The sequence below is a fragment of the Onychostoma macrolepis genome, chromosome 13, assembly GCF_012432095.1.
Source record: "Onychostoma macrolepis isolate SWU-2019 chromosome 13, ASM1243209v1, whole genome shotgun sequence".
Lineage (NCBI taxonomy): Eukaryota > Metazoa > Chordata > Actinopteri > Cypriniformes > Cyprinidae > Onychostoma > Onychostoma macrolepis.
Genome location: NC_081167.1, coordinates 24,318,518 through 24,338,492, shown reverse-complemented (window position 1 = coordinate 24,338,492; position 19,975 = coordinate 24,318,518). Strand labels below are relative to the sequence as shown.

The following is a 19,975-nucleotide window of genomic DNA, read 5'->3' as shown; positions in this document are numbered from 1 at the left end:
TTCAGCATAGATGCATTAAAATGATCAAAAGTGACAATAACGCTATTTATAATGTTACAAAATATTCCTGAACAGAATCCTGAAAAAAAGTATCAAGATTTCCACAAAAATATTAAGAAGTACAATTGTCTTCAGTGTTTTATTTTAAACATTTAAAAATTCTAAAGAAATGTTACATGAGAACCAAATCAGCATATTAGAATGATTTCTGAAAGATCATGTGACACTGAAGACTGGAGTAATGATGATGATAAGTTCAGCTTTACCATCACAAGAATAAATAACATTTTAAAATATATTGAAATAGAAAACGGTAATTTCATATTAAAAAAAATATCACAAAACTTAATTTCAAAAACATAAAAAAAAAAACTGAAATAAATAAACATGTACACTAACTTACATTAATGTATGTATTTATTTATTTTAGATATTAACAGAAATACCATGATGAGAAAATAATTACATTTTTAGGTTTCCCATGGTTGTGAAATATCAGAGAAGTTTAAAATTGTTATTTACATGCTTGGGAAAACTCAAAAATTTACCAACTCTTTAAAAGTAATTGAAATTTCTATTCTATTAAATGTCAGCTATTACAGATAGAAATCTCTCTTTGTGAGTGTGATCTTTATGAAATGATTCTCCAATAATCACAAGTAATTGGCAACATCATTGAAATTCATAGGTCAACATATATTTGTGATATTTGTGAAATATCTCATTATGTCTCGACCTGTTTAGATTCATAAAGGCTGACAGCAAGTATCCAACAATGGAATTATGTTTTTCTAGAGCTCGTGTAGCAATTATGGGTTTGCTCTTTTGGCATGATGAAACGTTGAGTTATGAATGCGGGATGGAGTTCATCGAGAGAGAGAGGGAGAGAGAAAGAGAGAGTGATTTACTGCGGCAATGCAGACAGCAATTCTCTCTGGCATTTGGATCTACTCTGAGAACCTGTGAGTCATCAATGTGTCAGGTCACGTTTTTGATGGAATCTCTGACACATTGGGAATAAAAAACACACTGCGCTTGGAGAGCCACTTCTTTGTATCACCACTGTCCCATGGCACCATTTGAAGTCCTGTCATAAAATCATGTTTTACCTCACTGTATAGAACAGTATATTTGTTGGTCATGTTTTTATCCTTTGGTATCCTATGGTGTCTAAAACGCAAGTCTCTTAATTAACTTCTTGTTTTTTGACCTATTGTAAAAAATCTATATGTAATCATGCTGATTTTTGGAGAAAAAGCGGCACTCTTCGTGTGATATTGATTTACTATATGAAATGATATAAATATATACATTTTCTGCCCCTATATCTTCAATTTTGTGATCATTTTAAATGCATTTTAACAGACTGAATCACGCAGTGAAAGAACACAGTCTAAATGTGCACTCGCACTAGTCTAATCTACTAGACTTCACAGCACTGTAGGAGAGTTTTGTTTGGTTTTTGGCAAAATACTGATAATGTCAAATCGCACTTCGTTAAAACAACAATTACAATATCATCACAGACAATATATCGCACACCCTTGCACCACTGTCTTTTTGGCAAATTTGTGCAAAACCTTTTGCTAAACTGTCAAAGCTTCATTTTAACCACCAATGCAACGATGCAAGTAACTTATTTACCTTTCCTCTACATGAAGGGTTGATGTCGAGATTTTATAAGCTGCTAGTTTGGTCTCCCTAGGCAAACACAGTTTACACTGCATAATAGAGCTTAAATATGACCAGGGGATCGAGTTCAACTTCAGCCGAATACGACAGGGTTTGGTTTTCAGCTGGGTCTGCACTATAACGCCTGTCTTGTCCGTCTGCATCTTTCTTCTGATTTTAGCGCCAGTTTGTTCTCTTGCCCATTATTTACTGCAGTAGTTTCCAGGGAGCGATTTTTATTTATTTTTTACTCAGTAATTAATGTGTTTTCAAATGTAGCGAAGTACAATACTTCAAACAAAATATACTTAAGTAAAAGTAAAATTACAGATTTAAAAAAATTACTTTAAAAAGTAGAAGTACACAAAAAAGCTACTCAATTACAGTAACGCGAGTAAATGTAATTCGTTACTTTCCACCTCTGGGTGTACTATACACCTCAGAATCATGAAACACATGATATGGAAATAAAGAACAAATGAACATAAGCCAGTTTTATATCTGCAACAGTAATATAATATATTTTGAATTCTATGAAATTATAACATTTTAAAACGAGCTCAGATATATTATATTCAATTGTGATAAATCAATCAACAGTAATGTTTAACTTAAAAACATTTTAATCAACTGACAGTCGAAAGAATTAAAATATATCATGATTTGATTGAATGCATTCCACTTTTCTGACATTGTTTTTTTTTTTTTTTTTTTTTTAATTCAGGATTGGGCGGCAAACAATGAGACCCGGCAGCAGATTGAAAACACAGTTTTGTACGGCTACTACAGTAAGTACTAAATGACACTATTTTGGTGCAGTAAATTCAGTTTTCTTACCTTGCATTTTAGAAAATGCACCTTTATGTGCCTTCATCATCTGCCCTTATTGTTGGAGTTTCATTGTGGGAGCCGGCGCAGTCCAGTCCGCAGCTCATCGTTAATGTCCATTCACTTGGGTTATAAATTATGGCGTGCACATGATCTGACACCGGCCTACAAAAGCTGGCAGTTAAGTCGCTGGATGGTTTTATTTGTGTGGAACCGTCTTAGTCAAATTAAGCTAAAGTGAGTGCAGTTTTCAGCTGAATAAATCTCTTGTCTGCGAGGATAAGAAACCACATTAGTCAGTGACCTTTTCCGTGAACAAGGTCGGAGGGACTCATGAACATGGTTGAACACGTCTTTTTGGAACTGCATCCTCTTTTTATGACTTCATAGCGTTAAATATGTCTCAGTGACATGCATGCACGCTTTAATTGAGTCCTCCATTGCTTCCACTTTAAATAATATCTTTTAGGAATGCTGGGAGCTGGGACAAGGTAACATAAAATTGAGTTATGGCACAGTTGCTTGATTATCATTAGAGTTTGCGAACAGATGCTGCGCTGAACAGGCCGTCAGTAGTAGAGCGGCACGGCGTCTGTTGAGCAGTGCCAAATGCGCTAGAGACAAGCTGTCAGCCAATACAAACCAGCCAATCAAAAACCCTCACTTCCATAGTCAGAAAAGCATCAGAAGATTAACAATGACAGTGCAGGTAGACGCGCTGCAAATCCCCTGTCCAGCTGTCGGCCCGTGTTCTCCAAGAACAAAACAAAATATGATTTTATGCTCAAAATTGATTCGATAAGTCTATACTTTGACAACAAAACTTTTGTTTTCGGGAGAACTTTGGAGCGCTTAATGCAGGGAAAATATGCTGTTTTGTAGATAACGTGAAGCATTTGCAATGCTTTTACTGTAATATTTAAGTGAAACAGAATATTCAGTATTAAACATCCATTGGGATTTGATTGCATCATGAAAAGTACAAATTATTAATGGTATAAAAAAGTATATTATGAATGGTTTTTGTTAAGGCTTAAGGCTCATGCTTATGAGTGGAACAAAGCCCTAACCATAAGTATTAAACATTGATGTTTGATGCATATTGTGCTACATTTCAACATGTGGCTTGTTGAGGAGTGTTTTTTTTTTGCTGTTTAGATGATAAAATCTTCTAAACTTGTATTGAAAGAAGAACCTGAGGTGCCAGAATATCTTGGGATTTATAGGTTTGATGCTTTTGACTTGGATCGATAAACAATCAGAACTACCCTGAACACCCTATTAATGTGCCAAGAACACTATAGTGACTGCACAGTAGCTTCCTTTCTTTAAGACAATTCTAGTTGTTTAACGTGATGGTTCTGTAATTTTTAGTCACCTGCATGTTGTTCCAAACCTGTGCGACTGACTTTCTTGTGGAGAACACAAAAAAGATATTTTGTAAAATGTTTTTTTCCTCAGTAAAGTTATTTTTGATACCACTGACTTTCATTGTATACACAAAACAATAAAAAACAAAATCTCCAGAATATGTTTTTTTTTTTTTTTGTGTGTGTGTTCCGGAGAAGAAAGAAAGTCACTGTATCTTCTTTGATATAATTCATTTCATTTGCACGGCCTTGGTTATGTCAGCAAAACACAAAAGCGGGATGCAGAGAAAGTTTGCTTTCGCTTTTTGGTGTATTATTTTCACTACTGAGAATTGGTTATATAAAATGTATAGTTTATGAAGAGGAATTAAATAATTTATATGAAACAAAGCAATTGCCTGCTGGTGGTACACTTTGTGTTAATAACTTAAAAAAAAAAAAAAAATGAAACGTATAAAACAGATAGCTGTGATTCTACCGGTAGACAGCGAGATTATGAATTCTAAAATGGATGTAGATGAACTGTGCTTTATTAAGACAAATTCCACAGAACACCAGTTCAGACTGTACTTTTAAACCCACAACTTCCACATCTTGTGTTGTTTAACACACTATTCTTATGATGTTCTCCTCACGCTTTGTTTCTCTTATTTCTTTGCTGTGGCATCCACAAAGGGTCAAATTGCTTCATTTCTGTGTTTTCTGGAAGATCAGGGGTTGTAGCATGCTGACTCCGCTCAAAGAGACACCAGAATGCTGCATTTGTACTTCCGAAAGAAAAGGAAATTTGAAAAGAAAAGAAAACCCCAGTGTAAAAGCCATCCTGGTGTGCTGTGTGGTCCTCTGTTCAGGCATCATGCGTGGAGGTGGGATAGAGAGATGAAAAACGAGATACCGGTGACTTTGAGTTTCTTAAGAAGATCGAGGATGGAGAGAGACGGCCGTCTGATGACGTGTGTGATTATGACTAACACAGCCTCAGCTGCAGAACGATCTGTTCACTAGAAAAATGGTTATAGGGTGCAAATACGTAGGCTTTGAAGACCTGTGTGTGGAAGGGGTTTTGATGAGAATGCTGCAGAGTTGATTGTGAATAGGTGCTGTATATGTCTGAGTCATTCAAGAAACAGGTGTTGGGATGGTGACTTCAAGTAAGTTTCTGTAAGATGTTTTCTTTAATGCTTGTATCTAAAGCTTCTCAAAGAATATCTTTAATTCTTCTAACTTGCTTTGACCTGATTAATAAACATAAATGATCAATATGTAATTCTTGACAATTCTGTCAGCTTATAGCATTTTCTGAACACGGCTCATTTTATATATATATATATATATATATATATATATATATATATATATATATATGTATGTATGTATAATAAACAAATATATTAATGAAACATTACTGAATCTTAAACATGAATGTAGAAAACCTTTTTTTTTTGGCATATGCGCCTTTTAAAATAAATACTATTGGTAAAATAATATATTTTTAATAGAATTAAGTTGAATTCATACATTTAAAATCGTGCAAAATACATAATAGCAGATTTTGTGCACTTCGTCAAATGTGGACACGAATGGCGTTTCTTGTATGGAGTGATTCGTGTGCGGTTTTCAGTTTCCTTCTTTTCATTTTCAACATGTTACAGTCATCGAGAGCGCTGGGGTTTATTCAGCAGAGATTTACTGTTTGCTTTTGTATTCCTGATGACAAATGTTTGTCTTTCTTATCGTTTGCTCTCGAGCTCATCCCGTTGTCCTCGTGGGGATGGACACAGAGAAGAACAACTGTCTCATCCAGAGAAACGCAAGCCAAGCAGCAGGAGGAATAGGAACAAATTTGAATCTTTTGCAAAAGTGTGGTGTCAACACCTCTCAAGAGCTCGTCCAAGAAAAGTGCCTTTGTTCTCGGGAAAAAGATGCAGCACGCTGCTGCACCATCCGCCATTAACACTCAACCATCTGAGCATTGGGTATTTGCATTAAAATCACCTGCTGCAGTGAAATCTAACAGTAATTAATAGATTGTCCTCAATCAATAGCTGCATTCTGCAAGCTGCTCCCGCAGTCTCTCGCTCACAGGTCGTTATACTGCGATTAAGGTATGTAGATATTGTTTTCTCCATGGACATAACCGCAGTGCCTTCAAACGGAATCATCCTGCTGCTTTTTTTTCTTCCTCTTGGTGGCATTTTCGTTCTGCTGCAGTTCTTGAATTAGTCGCATTGATTGTGGCCCCCCCCCCCTCCCATCTCTGCATCATGTGCAGAAGAGATTTTCCAGCAGCCTGTAGGTGGAGATCAAGCTCCATCTATCACAGCGAACCCGAATCCAATACATTTGAGGAGACTGGCAGGTCAGAGCCTCAAAGGGTTCTTTACAAAGCAGAATCTGAGATCCCTGTCCGCCCATGTCTGTGCAAACGGAATAATTACATCCCTAACTTCATCTCGCCGCAGTGTGTGGCGATCACCACAAACTTGTCCTTAAGGAGGAAGAGATTGCTTTCTTCTGAAGCAGTTGGGCTCTACAGACTTGGTTGTAATTATTTTATTGCGGTGCGTTCCCTTTGTCAAACATGAACAAGCTTGATGTCAGGTGCACAAAAATTCTGCGTTTGTTTGAGGCGTTATTCGTATCCCAACTTGAAGCCCTCTCAACATCCCCTGACATGCTTAACATGCTTTCAAGAGCTTTTTGCTTGTTACAGCTGCTCAGTTTTAATCAAACTCTGCAGTGCTGTGTCATGTGTTAAGCTGAAAATGGGTTTGTGCTGCGTGTAAGACAACACTTTACACTGTAATCATGTGACAGCTTTCAAACCCTGAAACATCTTGGTTCAGCAAATCTGACAATGAACTTCATAAATCCTAGAAAAGGTCCACATTTCCACTTAAGGGTTTGCAGACAGTCATAAATTTTCTTTTATGACTATCTTTTTAGAGTCTCTTTTGACATCGTACTGTTTATACAAATTCTCTCTCTCTCTCTCTCTCTCTCTCTCTCTGTATATATATGTATATGTAGTATAATAATAATGCATATTTCTATAAATGATCTTTTATTATTGTTTATATTTATTTTATTTTTATATTTATATTCACGTACACACCAATGTTAAAATTATACAGAAAAATATATTAATATAGTAATATAATAATAATAATAGTAATAATAATAATAATATTTATACAATTTATATTTATGTACAAATCTGCTCTAGATAATAATATAATAATAGCAGCAACAACAACAACAATAATATTATGTACACACCTGCTCTGGGGTAAATTTCACACATTTCATGAACTTTTTTTTGCATGATTAAGAAAGAACCCTGCACAGTTATTAATAAATGAGACCCAGTGTGAGCATAAATGTGTTTTTTGGCTTGCTCTCTGTTCTTCGTGCATGTTTCAGCATGATCGCTAATGGAAAGTGCAAGTCACTGGTGGCGCCCAACAGCAGCAAACACTGACAGATTGTGCATTTATTGAAGTGGGCAGCTGTGCATGGCGCAAGGTCCTTGAACCTGCTGAGATGAGAGCTCAGGCCAAAGCGTACACAGGAAGGATTCAAACGTCGCCCCGCTCTGTCTGCCATTAACGCTCGGCCCAATTTCTGAGAGGCGCATCATGGTGCCTGTGCCTCGTGGCGGGGATTTTGATGATCGGGAGTGGGATGGTAAACCCAGATGGATTGCAGCTGAAGCCCCCATCCAAGACATCCCTGGAGATTAACCTCTTAGGTTAAGTAATTAAAGGGAAAATATATATTTGTTCAGATGGCTTGGGGCCAAGTCCTTGGGCAGCATTTCTATTTAATGTAGTGTTCTTTAGAGTGGACAGCCTCTACCTTGAGGTTTGGCTGCAAAATACAAGGTTAAATGGAAAAGCATCTCTAAAAGTCCCTGGATACATCCGGTATCTTGAGCTTAAAGGCTTCCTATCATCCAGCCAGGAGTCTGTTAGCAATCCACGAGTTTGTTTGAAATGTCAAGACTGTTTAAAAGCTGAAAGCTTCTCTGAATTTTAACTTGAAGGTTTTTGAACTTTCATACAAGGATACCAGAAATGCTTTTGAGTCTGAAAGATAATCAGATCCAACTGGTGAGGAGTCACTGAGGTGTCCACCTCTGCCCATTTAAATCTACATCTCTGGAAAATTAGACTAGGCGTTCGCTTCTTTGCTCGCTCTCCATCGCCTCTTTTCACGTCCTCTCGAATAACTAAAGGCCAGAGTCAGTCAGGTGTGTCCTTGGGCAGAGCTCCTGGACTTAAAATGAATATAAAAGATAAAAGTAAGGTAATTTCCTGAACTGTGGATCAGGAGAACAGCAAATTGTATGGCATCACAGAATTCATTTTGCAGCCAGATTAATAGCTCTATCTATCTATCTATCTATCTATCTATCTATCTATCTATCTATCTATCTATCTATCTATCTATCTATCTATCTATCTATCTATCTATCTATCTATCTATCTATCTATCTATCTATCTATCTATCTATCTATCTATCTATCTATCTATCTATCTATCTATCTATCTATCTATCTATCTATCTATCTATCTATCTATCTATCTATCTATCTATCTATCTATCTATCTATCTATCTATCTATCTATCTATCTATCTATCTATCTATCTATCTATCTATATCTATCTATCTATCTATCATCTAATCTGTTTTTAAATCTAGCATTATTGCTATCTATTGTTATATTTATGATTTTTTTTTTCAGTTTAAATTTTATGTAATTCTACTTCTCTACATTCAAGTTTGAATTGCAATTGAGCATCTTGTCTGCTGCTATGGTTCAAATTCCTTGAATTGAAATGTAATTGAAAAGGCTTCTTCAGATCAGTTCTGAATGGTGCAGAACCCTGGTGAATGTAACCGTATTTAGCACTCTAAAATAGGACCGACAATCAAATTCTGCTGCTTTGTGGCTGTATCCTGAATATTTTCAATGTTCATGCAGTACTGATGTATAAATCCTCTAGAATTGCAACATGTGTGTGTTTTTTTTTTTTTTGGCATTCACTATTTAAAGGCAATATTCGGCAAATGCTCCTTAATGCGGCCTTTGAATGCATATTTAAAGGCATGGGTTGTGCAGGGAATAAACTGTGAAATCAATTCAGGAAACTGTGTGGAATGCCAGTCTTCAGGGTCTATACCTTATTCTGTAATGTGCTGCATGAAGATGATCTTACCTCCCTTTTGTGCTATTTTCACATTAATTCACTATTCGTGACTTGTATTACGCCACCACCACAAGAAATCGATGCCGTTTTCCCTTCTGTAAAGACAGCAAAGGAATCCCATCGAGTCTATGCACCCTACTAAGGGTACAGTGGTTTCTTTTCAATCAGATGTCAACCATTCTCTGCTGCAAAGTACAGATATTCAAATGCTGACATTTCTTTCTCTTCATTTTTTTTTTCTTTGCTTTCAAGCACTTAAATTGCCAATTTATTTTGGCCCTAACAAACCTCCATTTTAAAATATTTTTTGTTATACATATTGGGATTACATGAATTAAGATCATTGCACACTGAGTCTGAAATTCTCGTCACACTGCTGCCAAAACTTTCGTCTGTCATAACAAATTTGAATCAGGTTCGATTTTCTGCATTTTGATGGGAAAGGATGACAAATACGGAAAAATGAAAAAACACATACAACAATTTCGGACTCAGTGTGCAAAGTCCTTTACTTTGAATTGAAATTAATTCTACTTTCTTACATTTAAATTTGTGCAATGCTTTCTGCTACCGTAATATCAAATCAATCAAATTCAGGAAATCAATTGGAGGTTGAAAGATTCTCACAATTCAGTTCTGAATAGTGTGCACCAATGTTTTATACACTTACTTGCAAGATCTGGTGTCATGTCATTCTGTGAGTCCATGTCGTTTGTTAAAGCTATTATTATCCTACTTGAATGTCACATCTCTGCTAGATTGAAGAAGCAGAACATTATTTTTGGATTCTGTTTGCATTGGTTTGATCGTAATATGTAGGGCTGTAACGTCCCAGTCGATTAGTCGATCTACGGTCTGGTTCGACCAAAATTCTGATTGGTCGATTTTTTGCCGCGCTCATTTCATCAGGTGGAAAGCACTAATTGCTAATGGGGGTGTTTTCAGAGCACCCCTGTTTCACAGGTAACAGTCTGTTTTCAGAACACCCCCATTGTTTTCACTTTTTTTGGATTAGCCCAACCCACTGGAGAAGAGAGACAGATAAGTAGGCTTTAGAAGGTTTGATGCTGAATATTATTTATTTAATAATAAGCTAGTGGACTCAGTGGTTTGGAACACATATCAATATACATCAGTCCTATTCTAACATGTCAACAACAAAAAAATCGACAGTGTGGCAGCATTTTGTTAAAATTAATAACGGGAAAAAGGTTGAATGCAAAGTTTGCAAGCAACAGTTTGCCTTCCACAGCTCGACGACAAACATGACGTATCATCTGAAAGCGGTAAGCTAACTTGTCTGCGTTAGGTTGCCCTGTCTGTTTTTGAGTAGGCTACATGAACATATCAGAATTGGCATATTTCAATATTTTAGTGTAATAATCGTTTTATAACTGCAGGCCTCCTTTAAGCCTCCTTTATCATCCAAACGGAAAAATAATATCACGGAAGGAATTGTTAACTTTAAATATTCTTTTTTTATTAAAATGGACGCGCATTTTGTGTTTATTAAGAGTAAAAGCTTTAAGTCTATTCGTGTCTCAGCCGCGAAGCTGAGCTCTTATGTTCAGCCTCGCTCTGTGCGAGCTGCGCAGAGCGGCTGAAATTATAGTGTCTGACAGTTATACTTATAACATATGACAAAAATAATTTTCTAAATTATGTTGCACATTCCTCAAAAGTTCTTGTGATATCACTAGTTGACAACATAGTACTGTTTTCAGAAATCACAGGCTATGATATTGCGCAGGTGCACATGATGCACCGCTGTCAGAGACGACAGACTCGTGTGTCAGACTCATTTCAGTGCAAAATAATTAGGTCAAAAACGATTTAATATACTGCAAATAGCCTATTAGTTTTTTATGTTTATTTATAATTAATTTAGGCAGACAACAAGGCTACCAAGTACTGAGCACAGTGCGCATCTAATTAATGTAACGTTCGTTTTTTTTTTTCTCCACAACGTCATTTTTAGTCGAAAGTTTCAGGACTTCAGTCGACCAAGATTTTCTTTGGTTGATTACAGCCCTAGTAATATGTGCTCTGTCACAGTCTCTTCCTGTGAAGATCACTGAACACCAGTCTCTCCAGATGCAGCACAGTATTACCATCAGTATTCTTGCAGTGCTCCTGTCAGAGAATGTTTGGCCCCGAGAGGTCAGTGCTTCTAACAGCCCAATACAATTGAAAATTATTGCCTGTGCTGATTTGTAATCCGACAGGCCCCACGTAGGCCAAGAGGCTTCGCAGACTGCTAATTTTCAATCTGGTGACAATCAGTTCCAGGTTCTCCGCTGAATGAGTAGCTGCCTCCTTCACATAAACCACCTGTGACATCTGGGCACGTTTGGAGTTTAAGTGCGTATCTCCCAAATGGATAGAGGAAATTTTTGAACGAACCTGCTTGACCTTGTTTAGTGTTCAGTGTTTGGCCACCTGCCCACATAAAAGACTTCTTGTGATGTGAATCCTTTGCATTCAACTGCTAAAAGAACATTCTGGGTTAACTGCAACTCAGATTATTTAGATTTGTCTTGCAGGTTTTAAAAACAAAAGATATAGGGCCAGTTTTACTAACAGCTTGCGCCAGCTCAAACAGTCTTTTGGCATTAAAATAGTACTGTCAGGTTTAACTAAAGACGCACAGTGAAGAATTAGTGCTGGAAAGGCGTGGACACAGTTATTTTGCGACTGACCTTATTGAAAATACATTTCAGCTTCCCTTTCAGACGCAAAATTTATGGGAGGAGAGTATTCAAATGAATCACGCAACGCATTTTACTAACATTTGCGCTTGTCAAATTACTGGTGTTTGCACCATTATTTAACGCCCTAACCCTCAACTAGGAGTCACGCAATACCAAGTCTATCAAAACTTCTTGCAACTTACAAGCATTTTTTGGCCTCCGGTTCTTTTCAACATACTGTGGCTTCTGTATTTCTTTCTTCTTTATTTGCAACTGCTCTAATTTGCGCTGCGCTTGGTATATTGCGTTGGTTGAGATGTAAATGAGATGTTGTGTCTGTGCTCTTTAATTTGCGCATTGTTAGTAAATCACCCACAGAAATGTCCACGTCCATCGATGCTCTTTTGGAATTGCGCTCTCGCGCTAATTTGCCCTGTATAGGAAAACTGCCCCATAGAGTAATGTACTTACAATGGGACAAGTGATGACATTTATTATATTATCAATGTTAAATACAGTTTTTTGTAGTGTACATTTATTTATGGGACAGGTTTCCATTGATGTACATGTGTCTTCTATTGTTTCTCTAAACTGATGGTGCAATCTAAATATATTTCTTTAATACTTATAGCTTAGAGTTGTACATTACCTAAATATTCTTTTATATTTGCCAAATATGGATGGAGATATTGAAGACTTTTATATCCAGTTTAAAAAAGGACAACAATGGACTCAAAGTAAAATGAAAAAGAAAAGAAAATCCTGTCAAGCTTCACACTTAAAGGTTATATTGTCTCACTGTATAGAGAGGTGAGCATGGAGCCAGGCATCTAGCACTTGTTTTTTTTGTTTTTTTTTTTACATTAATGTCTCGTTGCCATCTGCCCTATAGTGTGTGTGTCCATGTGCTGCTGACAGTTTTACAGGAAATGAAAAGGTAAAACATGCCATCACATGTGCACCATGTTACAGCGATACTGAAATTTCCTCGCATCTTCCAAACCCTTTGTCAGTTTTTTCCCCTAGGCCTTTCCTGACATCTCATTTTCACATCATTGTAATGTGTTTGTGCACTAGAGTTTGGAGGATGATGCCCTTGCGACAGACTTCTTCCTGTAGTGGGACAGCAAAAAAAAAAAAAAGAGTGTCTATCAGACCTTACCTTGAGTGTCCTGTCCGAGTTGACATGACTCCTTGTGGTTTGTGTGCTATCTCGCATGATGATTCCTCGACATTAGTCTGTAAAACTTTCTTGTTTAACCCTTTTCACATACTTCCCCTGTTGAGTGATTGGTTGAAGCATTGCAAACATGTTTTGCATTACATTTCCAGAAATCTGAACATTGGATATAAAAGGCCACATTCAAAATTCTTGTTTCATTTGGTTGACATATTAGAATCAAAGATTTCTTTTTATTGCTCCATAAGTAAGAAAATACTGTCAACAACCAGAGTTTAAAAAATAATAAGTGAACAGTAAGATTTATTTTATTTTTTATAAAAGGTTGCATAAAATCAGGTAAATGGCATATAAACAAATCCCTCTGTAAAAAAGGGAATCCACTGTATAGTGTAAGTGCTACTGAAGTGGAGATTTTTGGCTCAGTGCAGGAAAAAAAGCACATTTTGAGAAAATGTAATTTAATCGAAATCTACAGACCCAAATAGATCCAATAATATAACATTATATATTAATGTTATATTTTGATGTTCTCATTCCACTAGTCTAAAACAAGCATAATAGCCCAAAATCTCAAAATTGACCAGTGCATGTTTTTTTTTTTTTAAATATTTTTTGCCTGTAGTATCCTTAACCATTAATATTAAAGCATTGAACTATTGTCTGAAATGGGATATAATTTATGTACAGAGAATCCAGGGATGGGCAGCATAGCTGCAAAGTGATGCTTTGATATTTTTGTCAGCCTTTTGACAATTCATAGTTTTGGTGAATTATGGTTTTCAAAGTGCCCCTTTTTGATTGGATTTTTGAAAATTGGATTTTTGATTGGATTTTTGAAAATTACCTTTCACGCAGTGTGTAACACAGCTCTAAGTGAATGAAAACATCCTGCAAAGTTTTAAATCTGAAAGTGCACAGTGTAGAATGCTATTGTCTAAGTTATTAATCAAAACAACCAGGGAATAAATGGAAAAAATGAAATAATTCTTACTAACTTTTCTTTTTTTTTGTTCAATGGAAGAAAGAAAATCAAATGGCTTTTGAAAAGAAATGAGAGTGCCTAAACGATGACAGAATTTGGGTGAACTGTCCCTTTAAGATCATGTGATATTCAAAGTATTGCTATTGGCAAGAAAATCACAAACAAATAAGCTTTAATTTAGCAAAGGTACGTTGTCAGTGCCTATTGAGTTGTTTAGATCTGATTAAAGTTGTAAAGGAGAGAACGAATTAAATAAACCAAATCTCCCCTGAAGACGCACTTGCAGATTTAGTTTTCAAATAACACGTATGTTAGTTTAGCTTGAAGGGATGCGTAACTCAGAACCCTCTTAAACCAATAACCATCAAAATAAGCATACCCAGGAGATGAGTCTGAAGTCTCAAGTGTGTTTTTACGAGTCCGAACTGGGTGTCTCGCAGTGGATTCGTCGACCCTCTTGTCTCCACACCTGAGGGGGAATTGCTGCAGTGCTATAAAGGGAGCCAGAACTTAGCGGAGGACCGAGGTTGGTCGTTTAATTATTTAACTCCCTCTTCTCTTTGTCAGGGGGATTAATATGCTAAACTTTTCTCCCCAGTCAGGTGCTTTCCCATTATATCTGGTTAGATTGAAATGGATGATCTGCAGTAATGCAGTGCGGCCTATTCCCTCACCGTGTTAATATTCATGTTGTTATGATTAATATTACCCACTGGTTGGGTGCCACGAGCTCTCAGACTAGGGACAGAGAGCAGAGCTGCAATGTGTGCCACTAGCATTGGATGGTTCTGCTTCAGTGCCTATAGGCAAACAGTTCATTGTTTTTAGCCAGAACGATGACCTGTTGAAATGAATGCCGTCCTGCTTTGTCTTATGTCCATGTTATCCATATTTGATGTGCAGTAATGACTTTATTTAAAAGAAAATGGAGATGAACTGCACCATAGATGCATGAAAAAAATCTACCACTAAAAAGTGAAATCAATCATTTATAATGTCAATGTCAAATTAATGTTGTGATGCTTAAGTGAATTTATTTAGGCATTACAACATACTACTGTTCATTATGAAATATGGATAAACTAAGAATTGTTGATGCAAAAGTTAATGTAAATGTCTCTTTAGTTGATAAGTCATGAGATGAATGTGTCAGATAAATATGTATTTTTGATTAAATTTTCAAAAGAAATTATTACTCTTGTTCTAAGATGTTACTGTCAACACTTTGTTTGTTTCAAATAAATTGTTCTTTTGACATTTCTATTCATCAAATAATCCTAAAAATGTAATACAAAAATGATTACTACACAATTATTAAGCAGCACAACTGTTTTCAACATTGATAATAATATGAAATGTTTCTTGAGCAGCAAAATCAGCATATTAGAATGATTTTTAAAGGATCATGTGGCTCTGAAGACTGGATTAATGATGCTGAAAATTCCACTTTGCCTTCACAGGAATAAATTGCATTTTAATATATATTAAAATAGAAAGGAGTTATTTTAAACTGTAATAATATTACAGAATATTGAAATGGTTATTGTATTTTCGATGAAATAAATGCAGCCTTAGTGAGGCTTCTTTCAAAAATATTGAACAATTTTACCAATCCCAAACTTTTGAATTATAGTACATTTCATCCAACAACAAAGAGATGATTAGTTAGGTCTAGATTGTGTTTTTTTGTTTTACAATTGATATTTTTTCAGCTGTGCTTTAATTAGCATGCTGACAGTATATTGTTCTTTATCTGTTTATCTGACAGTTCGCATGGTGAAACCTTCTCAGAGAAGTTGCCTAGCCTTTTTAAAACAATACAACGAACCAAAGCAGTCATAATCTCACCGGGAGCTGTAATTGCTGTCACTGAAACGTTGACATTTCACTTTCACATTTACTGGCCCATGTTTCCACAGCATGTTGTGTATTTAACCAGTATGCTCTCGGTACTTTAGTGCACTACAGGTGCCCGGAATAAACAAAGTTGTACAATGCGGTTTGTGAGGAGGGACAAATTGGATTTATTTTCTTTTTGTCTGCTTTATTTGTATTAAATTTGTATTAATTAAAACTCTTTGGGATTATTGGGAGGAGTTTAGTGTGTAAAAGACAGATCTATGCTGTGAGTAACCTATATTCCGAAGTGTCTGCCGTGGTAGGGATTGTCTGATTTTTTTTGGTTTCATGTTCTGAATCATGCTAATGAATCATGTTATCACCTCAAGAAAGCATTCAGCCATGCGAGTCTTGGTCAAGCGTTATTTTGGGTTTACTGGGCCTGTCTTCGGAGACATCCATTAGCTGTAGATATCCCCCTTCCAGCCTAAAATAGCTTTGTAGCCCCTGTAAGTGTCTGCTCCTCACCTACTTCTCATGAATTCATAATGCCTAGCGGTGTTATCCTGCCGCACATTAGAGGTGCTTCACTTGCTCACAATTTGCCAAACAAACACAATATGGAGGCGTTTACCATCAGTGGAGAAATCAAGAGGACTGCATCTATCTGTCTGTCTGTCGACCATTCAAAAATGGGGAAACAGCACTTTTCAAGTTTTTTCTCCAAGGTTTGCATGTCTGTAACTCAAGAAGTTGATCTTAATGCCCTTTTTAGATATTGGGATTGGGTCTTAAACTTTACTTTTGGCATCTTCATTTCTAAGACAATATATGGTTCGGTTCCAGAGATATTGGGATCTAAATATGGCTCCAGGAGTAAATTGTTCAAATGTACACATTTTCAGTGGTCAAACAGGGATGCTTGCCTTAGCAAACACCACTAATTAGCCAAACAGACACTCCTGACAGATACAATTTAAACTGTTATTGTATTTCTAATTGCAGCAAAGTGATTCCGGGTGCCTTGATTGGTCCAGAGTTTGATGCATGTGGTTTGCCTTGAGAACACAAACTGTGTGGAAATTTTCTCAGGATACAGGATGGGTTGAACCTCTTGAAAGCTTTACACAAATACTCAAAACCATGAGAAATTCTTTAATCACGCAAAACTGTGCGGAAATACAACAAAACTGAAAGATGGTAAATTGTAGCAAGAGTGTGTGAGAGTGCAGAGTTTATCTGTATGAGCAGCTTTGATCCACTGAACTCACGGATAAGAGCCATATGACCCAATCCCTCACAGTAATCCAGAAAAAGTGCAGCAATCAAAAAATTAAGTTTTGAAAAGCACACCAACAGCTGGCAAAATCAGCCGCAGGGTTCATGAAACAATAACGATAACCATTTTCATCCCATTATGTTTTTATTTTGAAATGTTGTTGCTGCTCTGTTTTCCTCCTCGCCTGCTGTTAAAAAACATTTGTGTTTTACCCGACAGTAATGTACTCTGCCGTCCTTTTCACACATCCATCTTATAAAATCGAAGCATTTATCAAAGGAACACACATGTACATGTTTGACTGATGTGCGCAGAGCATGTTTACATGTTCACGGAAATGAGCTTTTTGTCCTACTTGACCGCAGACAGAATGATGGATCATTTTTTTGCGCTCATGGAAGGTCATTGCAAGCCGTTCTGGTGTGTTGCCAGTATTGAAGACAGTCTATATGATTACAGACTTGTTTCTATTTGGAGAAAGATGTTCGGAGTTTTGTGTGATATGGTGTACTCCAGATTTTTTTTCTCATGTATCCAGCTGCAGTTTTTAATCCACTCCCTTCATGTATACAAACATATCTACAGGGTTTTATAATGACACATTTTGTGAACCAAAGAAGGATGTATTATTCATATCGCCTCTATCAACTGGGTAACCTACATGAGAAGTGAAGATGACAATTTACAGGGTCACAAAAGTGTGTGATCCGCTTCAGGACTGAAATAGGCCAAGCTGACGATTTTAATTCATTGCATGACAGGGAAAGAGAGGAATCAACAAAATCACTTTCTCTGCCTGTCACAGTCTGTTACGTAAACTCTTGCGATATCAGTGATCTTTGCTCCTTTAACTTGATGATTTTCTGCTTGTCTGTGCTTTGGGGCTTAGGACTCATCAAGTGGGAGTTTTATTGGTTTCTAGGAATCTTTACGTGTAAAGACATTTTCACTCTTGATTTGTGTTTGTACCCTTTAGTCCGTATATTTTTCACTTTATGTTGACATGGCATGTACTTGTAACAATGTGTACTATACAAAAATTTGAGTTTGATCATTTATGAAGCCCGTTTATAGAACTGCTGAGAACAATCCAACTAACATTTGATTGAATTGATGTTTGCAATAATTGAATCCTGCTTTAATTTTGTGATTCTGTTTGGTTGCTTTGACATGCTCAATAGAAAAATAAGAATTGTAGTGAAAAAATAAAATATTTAAAAGTCTATGTAATATGTAACTTGACTAATTAGAAATCCGTAAATAAATAAACAAACAAAAACAAACTAACACTTTTATTCCATTTTCAACAAAGATTTAACAAGTGTGTTGTGAGCAGGGAGTATTCATACGTTTTAAAAATATTTTTCAAAATTATAAATATTAGACCTAGTCTTTTTTATATTAGAATATAGTGTGTGTGTGTATATATATATATATAATAATTGTAATATATAGGCCTACTTTTAAAAATTATAATAATACAAGATTTTTAAGAATTTTAACCTATAATTTGGATTTTTTTTTTTTTTAAACAATCTCATGCAACCATGACATTTTTTACTTTTTGACACCAGATTTATTCATAATAAAAATAAAAATCATAATAGGGGAGGCATAGGTCATCATGTGTACAAACTGCATTTTTAATGTTTTTTCATACATCTGGACACAAAATGAGTGCCATGTCATTGACCTTTTGACATCTAAATACGTCATGCATAATGTGCTGTATTTAATGAGGATCCTGGTTGTTGAGAGTGCTCCAGGTGTGTAACTGCCCTTCTTTTCTCTTTCACAGCTCTGTATTCCATCATTCTGTTCTGCGTCTTCCTCTGGATCCCCTTTGTGTATTTCTACTACGAGGAGAAAGATGAAGACAACAGCAACAAGTGCTTGGTAAATCTCACACTCCTTCCTGTTTTTCCAGTACACCCATGCGTTCTGAAACAGATTGCATTTTCAGCCTTACAGGGATAATTTACACACACAGTGAAAAACTAGGTGGGAAAAGAGCTACGTTAAGCTATTTGTACTCAATAAATAGTGTGTACTGAGCTAGTATGTAAAGCAAGGCTTGCTGTCTGCGGTTAGAAAAGTTAGCATTAATCATATCAACAGAAATGCCCTTGAGTTATTGCTAAGTGATATTTGCCTGATTACAGTTATGGCAGTTCATTTATAAAAACCCAGTGAGTTCACCTAGACTCCATCTGCAAGAGATTTGACTGCATTGAGGTAATAAAGTGACGAAAACACATCCTACTCACTATATTGCTGCTCACTTCAAATGTCAAATATTTCTCTCAAAGAACGCTACAGTGATGTGCAGAATTGCATGCTGAGGAGCTTCCTCCATCTTGTAGAAGTTATTTAGATCTCTTTCCAAACTTTCCACTCCTTCTTCTCCTTTCAAACACTTAGACGTGGCTTTATTCCAGAACTATTGAGCCTCCTACGTAGGCAGCATTTTCAAAGCATCATAGGTACTGTCCTGAAAGGGAGGCAGGATGATTATGCTGCCTTCTTTTTTGGCCCAGTTTTGACCAGGATTGCATATATCCTTCATGGATAATGCAAACCTATAATGCATTGTGACATGCTTTGGGGGGGGGGGGGGAATCCATCCAAGATAATGGTTGAAGCAAGAGAGTTATATTTAATTTAATTTAATTTAATTTTATGGTCTCACTTTTTTGATTTGTGTTCATTCCTTTTAGTCTGTGTATTATTTTTTTTTTTAAATTTACATTTATAGAACTGGTATGAAGCAGGTACTATAATATTTATAATATTTGCTTGAATTGATTCTTGCTAATTGAATCCCACTCTAATTTTGTAATTCCATTTGATTGCCTTTGACATGCTCAATGGAAAAATAAGGCTTTTCATTTAAAAATCTATTTCATATGTGCCTATTA

At 36.1% G+C, this 19,975-nt stretch overlaps 1 protein-coding gene across 1 annotated transcript in view; it reads left to right on the top strand.

Annotated features, from left to right (window-relative positions):
- lmbrd1 (LMBR1 domain containing 1) overlaps positions 1 to 19,975 on the top strand; it is a 93,429-nt gene that overhangs the window by 7,126 nt on the left and 66,328 nt on the right. The window contains exons 3-4 of the mRNA XM_058796432.1: positions 2,396 to 2,459; positions 18,856 to 18,953. Of these exons, the coding sequence (XP_058652415.1) occupies positions 2,396 to 2,459; positions 18,856 to 18,953 (162 nt within the window). The remainder of the gene's footprint in view (positions 1 to 2,395; positions 2,460 to 18,855; positions 18,954 to 19,975) is intronic.